At 37.7% G+C, this 16632-nt stretch overlaps 1 protein-coding gene across 6 annotated transcripts in view; it reads right to left on the bottom strand.

Moving 5' to 3' along the window:
- Nucleotides 1–16632, bottom strand: part of CDH18 (cadherin 18) — a 1280123-nt gene that overhangs the window by 156380 nt on the left and 1107111 nt on the right. For all 6 annotated transcript variants that reach the window (XM_060400264.1, XM_060400265.1, XM_027980148.3 and 3 more), the window contains one exon: nt 7991–8158. In XM_060400264.1, coding sequence (XP_060256247.1) covers nt 7991–8158 — 168 coding nt within the window. The remainder of the gene's footprint in view (nt 1–7990; nt 8159–16632) is intronic.

Below are 16632 nucleotides of genomic sequence, written 5' to 3'. Positions count from 1 at the left end.
ATGGATTGAGGAGAAGCTTGGTTGCTTGTTTCACAACTTTTTCAAATAAAATATTAATGTTGAATTTATTATGTATCATTTATATTTGTTTTCATAAGAACTAAGCTAATAAAAACAATGATCCTTCACTGAAATATTTTGCTATTGACAAATGTCATTTCAATATTAATGTATTCATCAGTGATATTTCCTTTTTCATTAACACTAAAATTTATCCATATCAGTTACAACTTTATAACTCAAATTATGGGAAATACTGTCATCTATTGAAATTTTAGCAATTGATCCTCCCAACATTACATTTCACTATATCACCTGAATTCACAAGTGGATAACTTAACAATTTTGCAATCATTTCAAGTTCTTATGGGAGTTTTGTTAAATAATCAAATTTTTACTCTTTTATTGTGATTATTTGACATGTATTATTCTTCTTTCCCTAGATTAGGTTACTTACTCTACAAGTTCAATTCAGTTCAGTCACTCAGTCGGGTCCGACTCTTTGCAACCCCATGAACCACAGCAGGCCAGGCCTCCCTGTCCATCACCAACTCCTGGAGTTCACCCAAACACATGTCCATTGTGGCGGGGATGCCATCCAAACCTCTCATCCTCTGTCATCCCCTTCTCCTCCTGCCCTCAATCTTTCCCAGCATCAGGGTCTTTTCAAATGAGTCAGCTCTTCACATCAGATGGCCAAAGTATTGGAGTTTCAGCTCAACATCAGTCCCTCCAATGAACACCCAGGACTAATTCCTCTAGCATGGACTGGTTGGATTTCCTTGCAGTCCTTTCAAGAGTCTTCTCCAACAACACAGTTCAAAAGCATCAATTCTTCTGCACTCAGCTTTCTTTATATTCCAACTCTCACATCCATATACGACTACTGGAAAAACCATAGCCTTGACTAGATGGACCTTTGTTGACAAAGTAATGACTCTGTTTTTTAAAATGCTGTCTAGGTTGGTCATAACTTTCCTTCCATGGAGTAAGTGTCTTTTAATTTCATGGCTACAATCACCATCTGCATTGATTTTTGAGCCCCCCAAAAATAAAGTCAGCCACTATTTCCACTGTTTTCCCATCTATTTACCATGAAGTGATGGGACAGGATGCCATGATGTTAGTTTTCTGAATTTTGAGCATTAAGCCAACTTTTTCACTCTCCTCTTTCACTTTCATCAACAGGCTCTTTAATTTGTCTTCACTTTCTGCCATGAGGGTGGTGTCATCTTCATATCTGAGGTTACTGATATTTCTCCCGGAAGTCTTGCTTCCACCTTGTGCTTCAGAGTGGCAGCTGTGCAGTCCAAGAGTGGTCAAGAGGAGATACCCCATGTCTAAGGTAAGGAGCAGCAGCTGCACTTTGCTGGAGCAGCCATGAAGAGATACCCCACGTCCAAGGTAAGAGAAACCCAAGTAAAATGGTAGGAATTAAGAGAGGGCATCAGAGAGCAGACAGACTGAAACTACAATCACAGAAAAGTAACCAATCTGATCACATGGACCACAGCCTTGTCTAAAACAATGAAACTAAGCCATATCATGTGGGGCCATCCAAGCTGGATGGGTGATGGCAGAGAGGTCTAACAGAATGTGGTCCACTTGGAGAAGGGAATGGCAAGCCAGTTAAATATTCTTGCCTTGAGAACCCCATGAACAGTATGAAAAAGCAAAGAGATAGGACACTTAAAGATGAACTCCCCAGGTCAGTAGGTGCCCAATATGCTACTGGAGATCAGTGCAGAAATAACTCCAGAAAGAATGAAGGCATGGAGCCAAAGCAAAAACTCTACAAGGGCAACTCTCAAAATACAGCTCCCTTTAGGGTTCAAGTTTACTTTATAAACTTTCATGTTCATAATTGACATTTATATGCATATTCTTTATACAGAATATTAGACTTCAGTGATTTTTACCTGCCTGAAAATATTTTTTTAAAAATTTTTATTTATTTTATTTTATTTTGTGAATAAATTTTTAAATGACTAGAATACAGTTAAAACCAGAGAAGGAAATAGCAAAAATCTTAAAAAGTAGAATAAATCCCTTTCAATAGAAGGGATAATATTGAGGAATTTATACCTTGAGATATTTTTTTCTGAAGAAGAACTAGGAAACTTGTGTCCTTGGAGTAAAGATTCAAGCCACAGATATACTGATTTGTTCTCTTACATTGCAAGTCTTGCAAGTAGCTCCCATTCCTAATACTTGCCTGCCCACATACAGGCATTACTAGAATTGAGCAGTGGCTGTCCTTTTAGCTGTATATGTACCTTCCAGTCTCTGTTCTCCCCTATAACCTCCCTGACACTCACAGGCAGCCTGCTTTCACCTGGACCTTTGTTTGTCTTGTATTCCAGGCCACTGCGTTTGTATCTCCCTAGTGCAGAGTCTTTGTAAAGCAAATTATTAGTCTAGTCCCCTCTCTTACTCTCAAATGCTTACTCAAAACCTATGCAGCTTAAATTAAGATAAAGTAGATAGACCTAGAGTCTGTCACACAGAGTGAAGTAAGCCAGGAAAAGAAAAACAAATATATTAACACACACATGTGGAATCTAGAAAAACAGTACACATGAACCTATTTGCAGGGCAAGAATAGATAAGCAGATGTAGAGACAGGACATATGGACATGGGATGTGGGGGTGAATTGGGAGAGTAGGATTGATATATATACACTATCATGTGTAAAATAAATAGCTAGTGGGAACCTGATGTATAGCACAGAGAGCTCAGCTCAGTGCTCTGTGATATCCTAGTGAGGTGGGATGGGGTGGAGGATGGTAGGAAGTCTCAAATGGGAGGGCACAGCAGAAGCCAACAGAACATTGTAAAGGGATTATACTCTAATTTAGAAAAGATACAGTGGTAGCTTTAAATTGAGATATAAGAAACTGAGGCCATGGTAAATTAACAGAAGAAAGAAAAATGCAATGTTAAAAATGTGTGCCAGATATTGTCTTGCTGTAACATGGCTTTCACAGCTAAAGAGAAAAAAAGAAAAATAAATGTCAGAAAAAATTTAAAACAAACAAACAAGAACACCTTAAGAGAAACAATTAGATTACTGGGTCTATTTAATCACTGGATAAGATCTTTATAGGATTTGAACTGTGTTTATATTTGTGTATTTCATGGTGCTTTACGTATGCAAGTCTTCATAAAATACATCATTGTTTTTTCTTCAAACAATTTGCAAAGTTTCCCAAGATATAGTTTGTCATTTTTTTTTTCATTTGATGAGTTATAATGCTTTTGGGAAAATTAAAGAATATTGCAAGCTACTCTTATTGTGGTGACACCAAATCATTCTGAGAGCAGCAATGTGTTTAAAGCGGTAGGGGTGCAAAATAAAATATCTTTTATACAAATCAGAGTGTGAAGTTCTGGGTGTGTACTGCCTTTATTTCAACACACTAAGAGCATATCATCATGTGGCAGAATTGACACTTGTCAGTCATTCTGGGGAGACTGAAGATACATCGATCCCATTAGTGATTAATGTAATGAGTTCACTCAAAGAGTATTCATTTATTCTTTGTCAAGTTAAACAATTGTTTCACTATGAACTGATGCTTCAGCAACAATCATAGACCAAAATAAAGTTAGGGATACATTTGTCTTTATTCATCACCATTTTCTTATTTTTTGGTGATTTCTAAAATAAGTTTTAATGGGCTTGTCTGGTTAAAATCGGTTTATTGAGCCCCCTGAATAAGTTTTTCACTCTATTATAATAAGGGCTATAATATTAATATACATCTTAAAAATAGCAGTGGTAGAATCTACTTAAATAACATAGGTTGAAAATGAGGTTGGTGTTGTAATTATAATAAAGTTTATATTCCACCTAATTCAGCACTATCACTCATTACCTCTTTAAAAACAAACAAACAAACAAACTTTGAACTTTAGTCTCTGGTGGGTCAGTAGTAAAGATGCTGCCTGCAATACAGGAGACCTGGGAGATGCAAATTCGATCCCTGGATCAGGAAGATTCTCTGGAGAAGGAAATGAAACCCACTCCAGTAATTTTGCCTTGTAAATTCCATGGGCAGAGGAACGAAGTACGCTACAGTCCATGAGATCGTAAAAGAGTCGGACATGACTTAGTGACTAAATCAACTAATCAACTCCTTATTCTATAAAAGGGTTTTGTTGTTGTTTAGTCCAACACTTTGCCACCCTGTTGACTGCAGCACACCTGGCTCCCCTGTCCTTCACTATCTCCCAGAGTCTGATCAACTCATGTCCATTGAATTGATGATGCTATCCAACAATCTCATCCTCATCCTTCTCCTCCAGCCTTCAATCTTTTCCAGCATCAGGGTCTTTTCCAATGAGTTGCCTCTTCACATATAATTGGCCAAAGTTTCAGAGTTTCAGCATCAGTCTTTATAATGAATATTCAAGGTTAATTTCCTTTAGGATTGACCTGTTTGAGCTCCTTGCAGTCCGAGGGATTCTCAAGAGTCTTCTCCAGCACCACAGTTCAAAAGCATCAATTCTTCGGCACTCAGGCTTCTTTATGGTCCCACTTTCACATCCGTACGTGACTACTGGAAAACCATACCTTTGACAATATGGACCTTTGTCCGTAAAGTGATGTCTCTGCTTTTTAATATGCTGTCTAAGTTTGTCATAGCTTTTCTTCCAAGGAGCAAGCATCTTTTAATTTCACAGCTGCAGTCACCATCCGATTACACTTGTCTCATAATGAAATATGGGTATATGCATATTGTGTGGAATAAGGGGTTAAATGAATACAAAAATACACTGCAATTTTGTAAAATGACTTGGAATTTAATTATATTTCATAATTTAATAATATGGACTTATCTATGACTTATAATTTTCTTTTAAACATGTTTTCTTCATAGAGCAAAAGCCACTTGAAAGAACCAAGTCACATAATCTTGTCCTTAGAATTGAAATTTTAAAGTAGCTTTGCCTAACCATGAATTCAACTTGCCTATCTTTATCCATGGTCTTTTAACAATAGTAGTTTGACAGAGTATTTAAATTCAACTCATTTATTTATTCATTTCATAACCATTTATCCAGGGCTGGGCACAAATCTAAACACTTAATGTTACAAAGACAAATCAAGCATCATTCTTACTTAGAGGGACCCACAGTGTAGGGGAGATGTGCACCTATGGAGATAAATATAGCATAAAAGTACATGGGAAAGGCCATGTTACAGAAACCAAGGGTTAATTAACTGTCTGCTAATTCTGTGATGGAGTTCAGAGAAACTCTTAAGAGGCCTTTTAAACAAAGGAATGTGGTAGTCCTGGTGGCTCAGATGGTAAAGTATCTGCCTTCAATATAGGAGACTCAGGTTTAATCTCTGGTTTAGGAAGATCCCCTGGAGAAAATGACAACTCAATCCAGTATTCTTTCCTGGAAAATTCCATGGACAGAGGAGTCTGGAGGGCTATAGTTCATGGGGTCACAAAGAATCAGACACAACTGAGTGTCTATCACAAACAAAGGAATGTGAGTGAAAAATTCTAGACTGATATAAAAATATGCATATTGTTGCTGTGTTTTCGGAACAGGCAGTATTCCATTGAGTCCTGAGAACAATACTGAGAGATAAGGCTGGGTAAGCCTTTTACACTGACTTGTGGAGAGCAGCCGTTGACTTGCCACCCTGTCTACTTTGTTACAGAGTTTATCTTCTTCCTCACCCCAGATTTATTGAAGTTGAATTGTATTCCTTGGACTATAAACACAAATAGACAAAATTCTTTACCTCTGAAATTTCTTTTGTCCTTAAAACTCATCATTATTTGTAGACTTTTGAATCACAGCCATTCTGACTGGTGTGAAATGATACCTCATTGTGGTTTTGATTTGCATTTCTCTGATAATGAGTGATGTTGAGCATCTTTTCATGTGTTTGTTAGCCATCTGTATGTCCATTACTTGTTTCATTTCAAATATGCCTCTGCAAATTTTTCTAAAAATCACTGCTGCAGCTACTTGTCTCTAACTTTTTGATGATATTTGTTAAGTTGTTTTTTCAAAGACGAACCTAGCAGGTCCTTTTAAAAAAATAATTGGAGTAGAGTTGCTTTAAAATATTATGCTATTTTTGCTTTACAGTTAAGTGAATCATCCATACACATACTTATATCTCTCTATTTTGTACTTCCTTTCTATTTAGGTCATCACAAAGCATTGAGTAGAGTTGCTTGTGCTATACAATAGGTTCTCATCAGCTACCTATTTTATACACCATATCAATAGTGCATATACATCAATTCCAATCTCCCAACTCACCTGCCCCCTCTTTTCCCTTTGGTGACCATATGTTTTTTCTCTACATCTGGGTCTCCATATCTGTTTTGCAAACAGGTTAATCTGTACTGTTTTACCAGATTCCATACATTTGCAGAGACATTACTTTGCCAACAAAGGTTCGTCTCATCAAGACTATGGTTATTCCAGTGGTCATGTATGGATGTGAGAGTTGGACTGTGAATATACGTCCAACTGAGCTGAGCACAGAAGAATTGATGCTTTTGAACTGTGGTGTTGGAGAAGACTCTTGAGAGTCCCTTGGACTGCAAGGAGATCCAACCAACCCATTCTAAAGGAGATCAGTCTTGGGTGTTCTTTGGAAGGACTGATGCTAAAGCCGAAACTCCAATACTTTGGCCACCTGATGCGAAGAGTTGACTCATTGAAAAAGCCCCTGATGCTGGGAGGAATTGGGGGCAGGAAGAGAAGGGGATGACAGAGGATGAGACGGCTGGATGGCATCACCAACTCAATGGATATGAGTTTGAGTGAACTTCGGGAGTTGGTGATGGACAGGGAGGCCTGGGGTGCTGCGATTCATGGGGTCACACAGAGTCGGACACAACTGAGCGACTGAACTGAACTGATAATATTTATTTTTCTCTTTTTGACTTACTTCATTCTGTCTCTTATACTTTTTAAACATCATGTGCAAGAAGGACAGCTCCCCTCAGGATTTTTAAATAATTAATAGTTATACTATAAAATGCTACCCACAGTTTCTGCCATATTAGAAATACTCAAATATGTTTCCTTCCCTTTCTGAAGGTGTCATAAACAGTATATCATTCTGAACTCACAAAACCGATACTCTCTCCTTGAATTGCCTGGTGGGCTCTCCACTCACAAGGTTTATATTCTACTCTGAGATTGCAGTTTATTTTATTTGCAATACCTTGCCATTGGATGGTATGCTTCTGTGTGTATGTGAAGAGCATTCATTCCTAATATGAAGAATTTAAAAAAAAATCCCACAAACAGTACATATTCAATAGTTTTCCAAGAGTAGAATGTCCATATCAAAATGTTTATTCTGAATACCTCCAAGAATTCATTAGTAATACATAAATACTTCAGCAAATGCAAAGTATCATTTCTTAGTACTACTATCTCATTTTTAGTATTTAACCCTGATGTCAATTGAAATGGATATCTTTATCCAGTATCATCCAGATAGTGATGATATCTTTATCTAGTGATGATATCTTTATCCAGTGATGATATCTTTATATCCAGATATCTTTATCCACTATCATCCAGATAGTGACATCTATCTACCAAGTTCAGGAGACAACAGATGGAGTGATTTCTTTAGTCTTGTGTATAAAAAAAAGACTGTACAAACACAATCTTTCCATTTAAGAGAATAGGCACATGACATTATACATCCAAGTACAGTTGACCCTTGAAAAATGTGAGAGTTAGGAGCATCCAACCTCTACACTGTCCATACATATAACTTATAGTCAGCTTTCTGTATCCAGGTTCCTCATTATCTGCAGATACACCCAACCACTGATCTAGTCATGTAGTCCTATAGCCCTTACTACTGAGAAAAATAAATAAGTAGACTCTTGCATCTCAAGTCCATATTGTTCAAGGCTTAGCTGTTTTTCAGTTTGTTTTACATAAATGAATAATGATAAGTGCAGATCAAAAGAAACTTGTACTTACTCTGAGGAAACCTTGGGGGGTTGTCATTGACATCTGTCAGGGTGATGTTGACTGTGGTGGATCCTGAAAGCCCTCCAACTTGCCCAGCCATGTCTTTGGCTTGAATGACCACTGAGTAATGTTCTCTGGCTTCTCTGTCCATATTATGTAAGGCAGTTCTAATAACTCCTGTAATACATGTTTTAAACAGAATAGCATGGGTTATACATTAAATGAAAAGCAATATAGCTATATATATCTCTTTATTTTCATTTTAAGAAAAGTAGATCTTTTAATGTTTTTATTGGAATATAATTGCTCAACAGTGTTGTGTTAGTTCATGCTGTTCAACGTCATGAATCTGCCGTATGTATACATTTATCCCCTCCCTCGTGAGCCTCCCTTCCCTGTCCCCAATTCCACCCATTTGGTTCATCACAGAGTACCGAGATGAGCTCTCTGAGTTATACAGCAGCTTCCCACTAGCTAGCTATTTTACATATGGTAGCATATATATGTTAATGTAAGTCTCTCAATAATCCTCCCTCTCAGTCCCCACAAGTCTATTCTCTATGTCTGCACCTCTATTCCTGCTCTACAAATAGGTTCATCTGTACCATTTAAGAAAAGTAGTTTTAACTGAAATGCTTTTGAGAGAAAGTCAGGGTTTTGAGACAAACATTACCTGCCCATGTTATTAAAATGGTCTCATGTAAATATTTGTTTGCAACCATAGGTCCAAAAGGAATCTATAGATACTAAGGGACAAATGAAGATATCCCATTGCTTGGCATTCCTTGGGATGACAGGCCCATCAGAGGTAGACCTGTGGTCCTTGCTCTTTCCTTCCACTGGTGAGTTGAATATTTCATGATTTGTGCTCATCCTAAGTGTCAGCTCAGATGATTTGAGCAGAGGTTAATTTTTCTCCTTATACAACAATTTACATAGTTTTCCAAAAGGGTTGTCAAATTTTGATGATGAAAACATTGGCAGAGTGTAGACACTTGAAAAAGATTATAGGCAGGTAGTACTTTAATATTTATTAAGACTAAGAAACTGACTACTTTTTGTCAGGAAATAACAACTATAATAAAAACTAGATCTAAGTACATGAGCAAAATAAAGAAAGTGATGAGATTGTTTGAAAAATTATATGTAAAGTCACATTAATTGTCTTGCAGTGACATGTAATACGTTTTGTCTTGCAGTGACATTCAATAAAGAGATACAAATTATATATGTCATATGTAATTATGCATAGGTAAACACACCACACAGATACACACACATAGAGAAACACACACACACACACACACACACACACACACACACACACACACACAGCTCTGTCAATAGAGCCTTACATTTAAAACTGAAACAAATTTTCCAGCAGGTCACATTTATATTAGAACTACCAAATATGTCTTCAGTTCAGTCACTCAGTCAAGTCAGACTCTTTGCAACTCCATGGTCTGTAGTATGCCAGGCCTCCCTGTCCATCACCACTCCTGTAATTTACTCAAAGTCATGTCCATTGGGTTGTAGACGGCATCCAACCTTCTCATCCTCTGCCATTCCCTTCTCCTCCCACGTTCCATATTTCCCAGCATCAGGGTCTTTCCAGTGAGTCAGTCATTTGCATCAGGTGGCCAAAGGATTGGAGTTTCAGCTTCAGGATCAGTCCTAATGAATATTCAGGACGGATTTCCTTTAGGATGGACAGCTTGGATCTCCTTGCAGTCTCGAGTCTTCTCCAACATCACAGTTCAAAAGCATCAATTATTCGGCACTCAGCTTTCTTTATAGTCCACCTTTCACATCCATACACAATACTGGAAAAACCATAGCTTTGGCTAGATGGAACTGTTGGCAAAGTAATGCCTCTACTTTTTAACATGCTGTCTAGTTTGGTCATAACTTTTCTTCCAAGGACTAAGTATCTTTGACTTTCATGGCTGCAGTCACCATCTGCAGTGATTTTGTAGCCCCAAAAATAAAGCCAGTCACTGTTTCCACTGTTTCCCATCTATTTCCCATGAAACGATGGGACCAGATGCCATGATCTTCGTTTTCTGAATGTTGAGCTTTAAGTCAACTTTTTCACTCTCCACTTTCACTTTCATCAAGAGGCTTTTGAGTTCCTCATCATTTGCTGCCATAAGGGTGGTGTCATCTGCATATCTGAGGTTATTGATATTTCTCCTGTCAATATGATTCCAGCTTGTGCTTCTTCCAGCCCAGCGTTTCTCTTGATGCACTCTGCATATAAGTTAAATGAGCAGGGTGACAATGTACAGCCTTGACGTACTCCTTTTCCTATTTGGAACCAGTCTATTGTTCTATGTCCAGTTCTAACTGTTGCTTCCTGACCTGCATACAGATTTCTCAAGAGGCAGGTCAGGTGGTCTAGTATTCCCATCTCTTGAAGAATTTTCCACAGTTTGTTGTGATCCTCACCATCAAAGGCTTTGGCATAGTCAATAAAGCATAAATACATATTTTTTCTGGAACTCTCTTGCTTTTTTGATGATCCAATGAAGAGGTGGCAAGAATATACAGAATAACTATACAAAAAGATCTTCACAATCCAGATCATCACAATGGTGTGATCACTCACCTAGAGCCAGACATGCTGGAATGTGAAGGCAAGCGGGCCTTTGGAAGCCATCACTATGAGCAAAACTAGTAGAGGTGATGGAATTCCAGTTGAGCTGCTTCAAATCCTAAAAGATGATGCTGTGAAAGTGCTGCACTCAATATGCCAGCAAATTTGGAAAATGCAGCAGTGGTCACAGGACTGGAAAAGGTCAGTTTTCATTTCAATCCCAAAGAAAGGCAATGCCTAAGAATGCTCAAACTGTTGCACAGTTGCACTCATCTCACACACTAGTAAAGTAATGCTCAAAATTCTCCAACCCAGGCTTCAACAATACATGAAACATGAACTTCCAGATGTTCAAGCTGGTTTTAGAAAAGGCAGAGGAGCCAGAGATAAAATTGCCAATATCCACTGGATCATCGAAAAAGCAAGAGAGTTCCAGAATATAGGACACTTAACCACTATGTTATTTATTTATTTTTTTCTTTACTGACTTGATTGCACATGTAATTACTTTGAGTGAGAGCCACAGGCCCCAGGAAAATAGAATTCCAGCTTTTAATACTTGTGGACATATAATGGAGGAAGTTTAGGAGAACCTTCCTGAAGCTAAATAAGAATAAAAATTATTCATATCGAAATGAATTATAATAATATGATAATAAATGATTCATCTAATCCATAGATATGAAAAAGCCTCAAGCATTCTTATTAAAAAGAACAATGTTTTTTTTTTTTCCCATAAATAATTATATAAGAAAAAAGATAATTGATGCAGAGGGGAACAAGTTAAGAGTTTATGAAAACATTTAATGAAAGAAATTTATACTTTCTAAAATTAAATAAAAGATGCCATTCTGAAAAAAAAAAAAGGGACTTACCTCTGATATGTAGAAATATGAGATTACTATCCAGGATATTTTACAAAGAAATCATTACAGTAATATTTGTAGAATATACAAATATGAAAATGAAATCTTTTTTTAAACTTATTTATTTTTTAATTGAAGGATAATTGCCGTCAAACATAAACATGAATCAGCCATAGGTGTATACACGTCACCTCCCTCTTGAACCTTCCCTCCCATCTATCTCCAAAGTGAATGACAGATATTTTATGCAATCTAAATGTCATTCATTTAAAAGGATCAGAGAAGAAGAATTAACACAAACCCTGTTTTATAGCACAGATTTAATAATTTCATTATCTCCTTTCTTTTATAATAGTGCCACTATGACATGAAATGGGAAGAAATTTGTCAAAGAAATTTGCTTACGGAAAGAAAAGAGCATATCTAGAATTGACACATATTTCTCAGAAATGATTATCTAAGGAATCATTTAAACACTCAATTCTCCTGAGAATGGCTCATTTGCATGTACTAAGCTATGACCTTGCCTGAGGGCACACAGGTTATAGGGCAAACTGCCATAGCCACATGATCCCCTTATATAATAATATGATTCCAACATATAGCCCAGATGTTCCTGAGTGGGGTAGTCTAGAACATAGCTGGTACACAGTTACTTTAGTTTTTTCCTTTTCAGAAGCACTTTATTATTTTACAGTAGTTTTAGGTCCACAGTAAAATTAAGAAAATAGAGTTATCATGTACCCTTTTTCTCCAGACTGTACACCACCTCCCAGACTAGCCACATTCTGTACTAAAATAGTGCATTTGTTACAACTGATAAACCTACATTATTAGCACATCATTATCACCATGGCATCTGGTCCCATAACTTCATGGGAAATAGATGAGGAAACAATAGCTGACTTTATTTATTGGGGCTCCAAAATCACTGCAGATGGTGACTGCAGCCATGAAATTAAAAGATGCTTACTCCTTGGAAGGAAAGTTATGACCAACCTAGATAGCATATAGAAAAGCAGAGACATTACTTTGACAACAAAGGTCCATCTAGTCAAGGCTATGGTTTTTCCAGCGGTCATGTATGGATGTGAGAGTTGGACTGTGAAGAAACATGAGCGCAGAAGAATTAATGCTTTTGAACTGTGGTGTTGGAGAAGACTCTTGAGAGTCCCTTGGACTGCAAGGAGATCCAACTAGTCCACTCTAAAGGAGATCAGTCCTGGGTGTTCTTTGGAAGGAATGATGCTTAAGCTGAAACTCCAGTACTTTGGCCACCTTATGCGAAGTTTTGACTCATTGGAAAAGACTCTGTTGCTGGGAGGGATTGGGGGCAGGAGGAGAAGGGGACGACTGAGGATGAGATGGCTGGATGGCATCGCTGACTCAATGGATGTGAGTTTGCGTGAACTCCGGGAGATGGTGATGGACAGGGAGGACTAGCGTGCTGTGATTCATGGGATCACAAAGAGTTGGACATGACTGAGAAACTGAACTGATCACCCAAAGTATATAATTTACATTAGAGATCACTCTTGGTGTTGCATATTCTATGGGTTTGGATCCATGTATAATAATATGTATTCATTACAGCATAACATAGAATACTTTAACTGCCCTAAAAATCCTCTCTTTTCCACCTATTCATCCCTCCCTCCCATCAGCCTTTGGCAATCACTGATCATTTTACTGTCTCCTTTATTTTGCTTCCTCAAAAATGTCATATAATTGGAACCATATAGTGTGCAACCTTTTCAGATTGGCCTCTTCAATTAGTAATGGGCATTTAAGGATCCTCCATGTCTATCCATGGCTTTATAGTTCCTTTGTTTCTAAAACTGTTGAATGTGCTCAGTAATGTCTCACTCTTTACAGCCCCATGAACTGTAGCCCACCAGGCTTTGCTCTCCTTGGGATTTTACAGGAAAGAATAATGGAGTGGGTTGCAATGATCTTTTCTAGCTTTCACCTAAAAACTGTAAAACAGGTTTGTCAATACCTATAAAAAATGTCTGGGATTTGATTGGTATCCCACTGAATGTATTGATAAGGTTAGGCAGAATTAACATCTTGATAATATTGAGTCTTTCCTATCCATGCACATAACATATATCTCCATTTATTTACTTCTTGTTTCTTTACTGAGACTTTTATAGTTTTCCTCATATAGATTTCATACCTTTTATCGTTAAATTTACCCCCAAGTATCTCTTTTTAAGAGAAATTAACCTAAATGGCATTGTATTTTTAAATCAAAGTCTACTTCTTTATTGCTGGTAAATAGGAAAGAGGTTGACTTTTATATATCAACCTTATATCCTGAAAGCTTTCTCTCTGAAGACTGTCCTTGGACATAGCTCCCGCTCTGGGAAATGTTGGCAGAAAAATGATTCCAAGGGCAGAGAAGGGCGTGAGGAGTCTCTGATTACCTGGGTTCAGCTTGCTAGTCAATTGGCATTCATGTCCTCTGAATGATCTCCCCTGACATTAACAACTACTATAGGTGATTCCAGTGTAAGTAGGTCAAAAGTATGAAAAGTCACAATTAGACAAAATTCTGCCATTGTTTTCAAACATTTCTTCATTTTTTATCACCATCTTGTCATATCAATAAAATATATGTGGAGATACACACATGAAAACAACCAATAATATTCAATTATAATAAACATTTTTCAAAACTATGAAGCCTAAACTCCTACACAAGACTAGGATAAACTATATTTGTATAGACCAAACAAGAACTGATATTTTGGTTTTTTGTTTGGCTTTTCTATCATGTATCCATGGACCCAGTAATTGTATTTTAACTTATTTTTTTCTTTCAAATAAACAATAATAAAGACTTATCACCTGGCCTTTTTATTTGGTAAATTTGTAAATAAAACAATGCAGAGTAGCTAAATTAATCACCTTAAATTAGTGCAGTGTTTGCATAAGAACAAAGGAAACACTCCACTTTTCAATATATGCTAGGTAACGACTCTTAGCATATTCTGAATGTTTGTCTGATATGCTTCACTAGCAATGTTTATTTCAAAATTTTTAACAGAAATTGTTGCCTTTTGTTCGCCTGCGATGTTGTGTTGAATCAACAGGAAGTGATTACCTTTGTATCATTTTGTTTTGTTTCTTATTACTTTCCCGGTAAACGATCACAGGTACCCCACTGCCTGCAAATTACCTTCTGACTACGGCTTCCCAATCACCTTGATATATAGGGGCTTGTAACTGGGAATGACTCTTTGCTGAATACAAGCTCATAACATTGGAACTCATCTGCAGTTATAAACATTACTCACTGAACCTGACTCACTAGATCACCACGTGTTTTTTTCTTTGACTGGTGATATTCATATAGAGCAATAGATCCTCCAAAATGGTTTCTTGCATTTTAGCCACTAAAAAGAATTTAAGATGGAAATATACAAATCTAGTTTATTAGGTAATACCACAGAAGACTGAAAAATAAAATCTCTAAAAGGGCGGAACAAATAAACAGGCATGACATTCAAATTGTTAAAAACATTTTCAAGTACATATGTGCATTTATAAGAAGAGCTGGTAAATTTTCTTTCATATCTTAACTACATATATTCATGTGGGCTCAGTTGCTTATTTTCTTTCTTAATTTTGTCAATTGTTCATTCATTCGTTTGAACTTTCTTATATAACTATGTAACGCCTATTACAAGATATCAGGGCTTCCCTGGTGGCTCAGACGGTAAAGTGTCTGCCTGCAATGTGAGAAGCCTGGGTTCGATCCAACGGTTGGGAAGATCCCATGGAGAAGGAAATGGCAACCCACTCCAGTATTCTTGCCTGGAGAATCCCATGGACAGAGAAGCCTGGTGCAGGCTACAGTCCATGGGTTGCAAAGAGTTGGACATGACTGAGCGACTTCACTTTCACTTTCTATTACAAGATATCAGTCTGTGTAAGAGTGTGTTCTGCCATGTCTGACTTTGAGTGACCCAGTGGACTTTGACCATGGAATTTTCCAGGCAAGAATACTAGACTATGTTGCCACTTCCTACTCCAGGGCATCTTCCTGACCCAAAGATCAAACCCATATCTCCCATATTGACAGGTGGAAATTCTTTCCTACTGTACTTCCTGGGAAGCCTCAAAATGTACCAGAGTCCTACTGTTTTTCTAATGGGGCACAGTTCAGTTCAGTCACTCAGTCGTGTCCAACTCTTTGCGACCCCATGAATCACAGCACGCCAGGCCTCCCTGTCCGTCACCAACTCCCGGAGTTCACTCAAACTCACGTCCATCAGGTCAGTGATGCCATCCAGCCATCTCATCCTCTGTCGTCCCCTTCTCCTCCTGGCCCCAATCCCTCCCAGCATCAGGGTCTTTTCAAATGAGTTAGCTCTTCGCATCAGGTGGCCAAAGTACTGGAGTTTTAGCTTTAGCATCAGTCCTTCCAAAGAACACCCAGGACTGATTTCCTTTAGAGTGGACTAGTTGGATCTCCTTGCAATCCAAGGGACTCTCAAGAGTCTTCTCCAACACCACAGTTCAAGAGCATGAATTCCTCAGTGCTCAGGTTTCTTCATAGTCCAACTCTTACATCCATACATGACCACTGGAAAAACCATAGCCTTGACTAGATGGACCTTTGTTGTCAAAGTAATGTCTCTGCTTTTGAATATGCTATCTAGGTTGGTCATAACTTTTCTTCCAAGGAGTAAGTGTCTTTTAATTTCATGGCTGCAATCACCATCTGCAGTGATTTTGGAGCCCCAAAAATAAAGTCAGCCACTGTTTCCCCATCTATTTCCCATGAAGTGATAGGACCAGATGCCAAATGGGGTGCAAGGGTACTTAAAAACAAAATTATGTGAAGTTACAATTAAAATGCACCTTCAAGGACACCATTCTAGCCCTACTGAGTGAAAATTTAGGGAAGTGGGCACAACATCAGTATTTGTGACAAACCTCTTCTGTGGTTTCCATGAATGGTCTAATCTGAGATATTCACCTGCAGTTGAGGACATATGATATCTGGCCTCCAAGTGTTCATATTTCATTGGAGTATCTAATCATTTAAAACAATTAGGAAAACATTAAGAGGTTTATAAACATTTAGAAGTTTCATTAACCAGTTCCTACACAATGATAGTTAACATCTTGCAGTAATAATTCATCCTTCCAACAGCCTGATCATGATGATCTAGGTA

Source organism: Ovis aries, chromosome 16 (genome assembly GCF_016772045.2).
Source record: "Ovis aries strain OAR_USU_Benz2616 breed Rambouillet chromosome 16, ARS-UI_Ramb_v3.0, whole genome shotgun sequence".
Classification (NCBI taxonomy): domain Eukaryota; kingdom Metazoa; phylum Chordata; class Mammalia; order Artiodactyla; family Bovidae; genus Ovis; species Ovis aries.
This window is presented reverse-complemented; position numbering and strand designations above follow the sequence as displayed.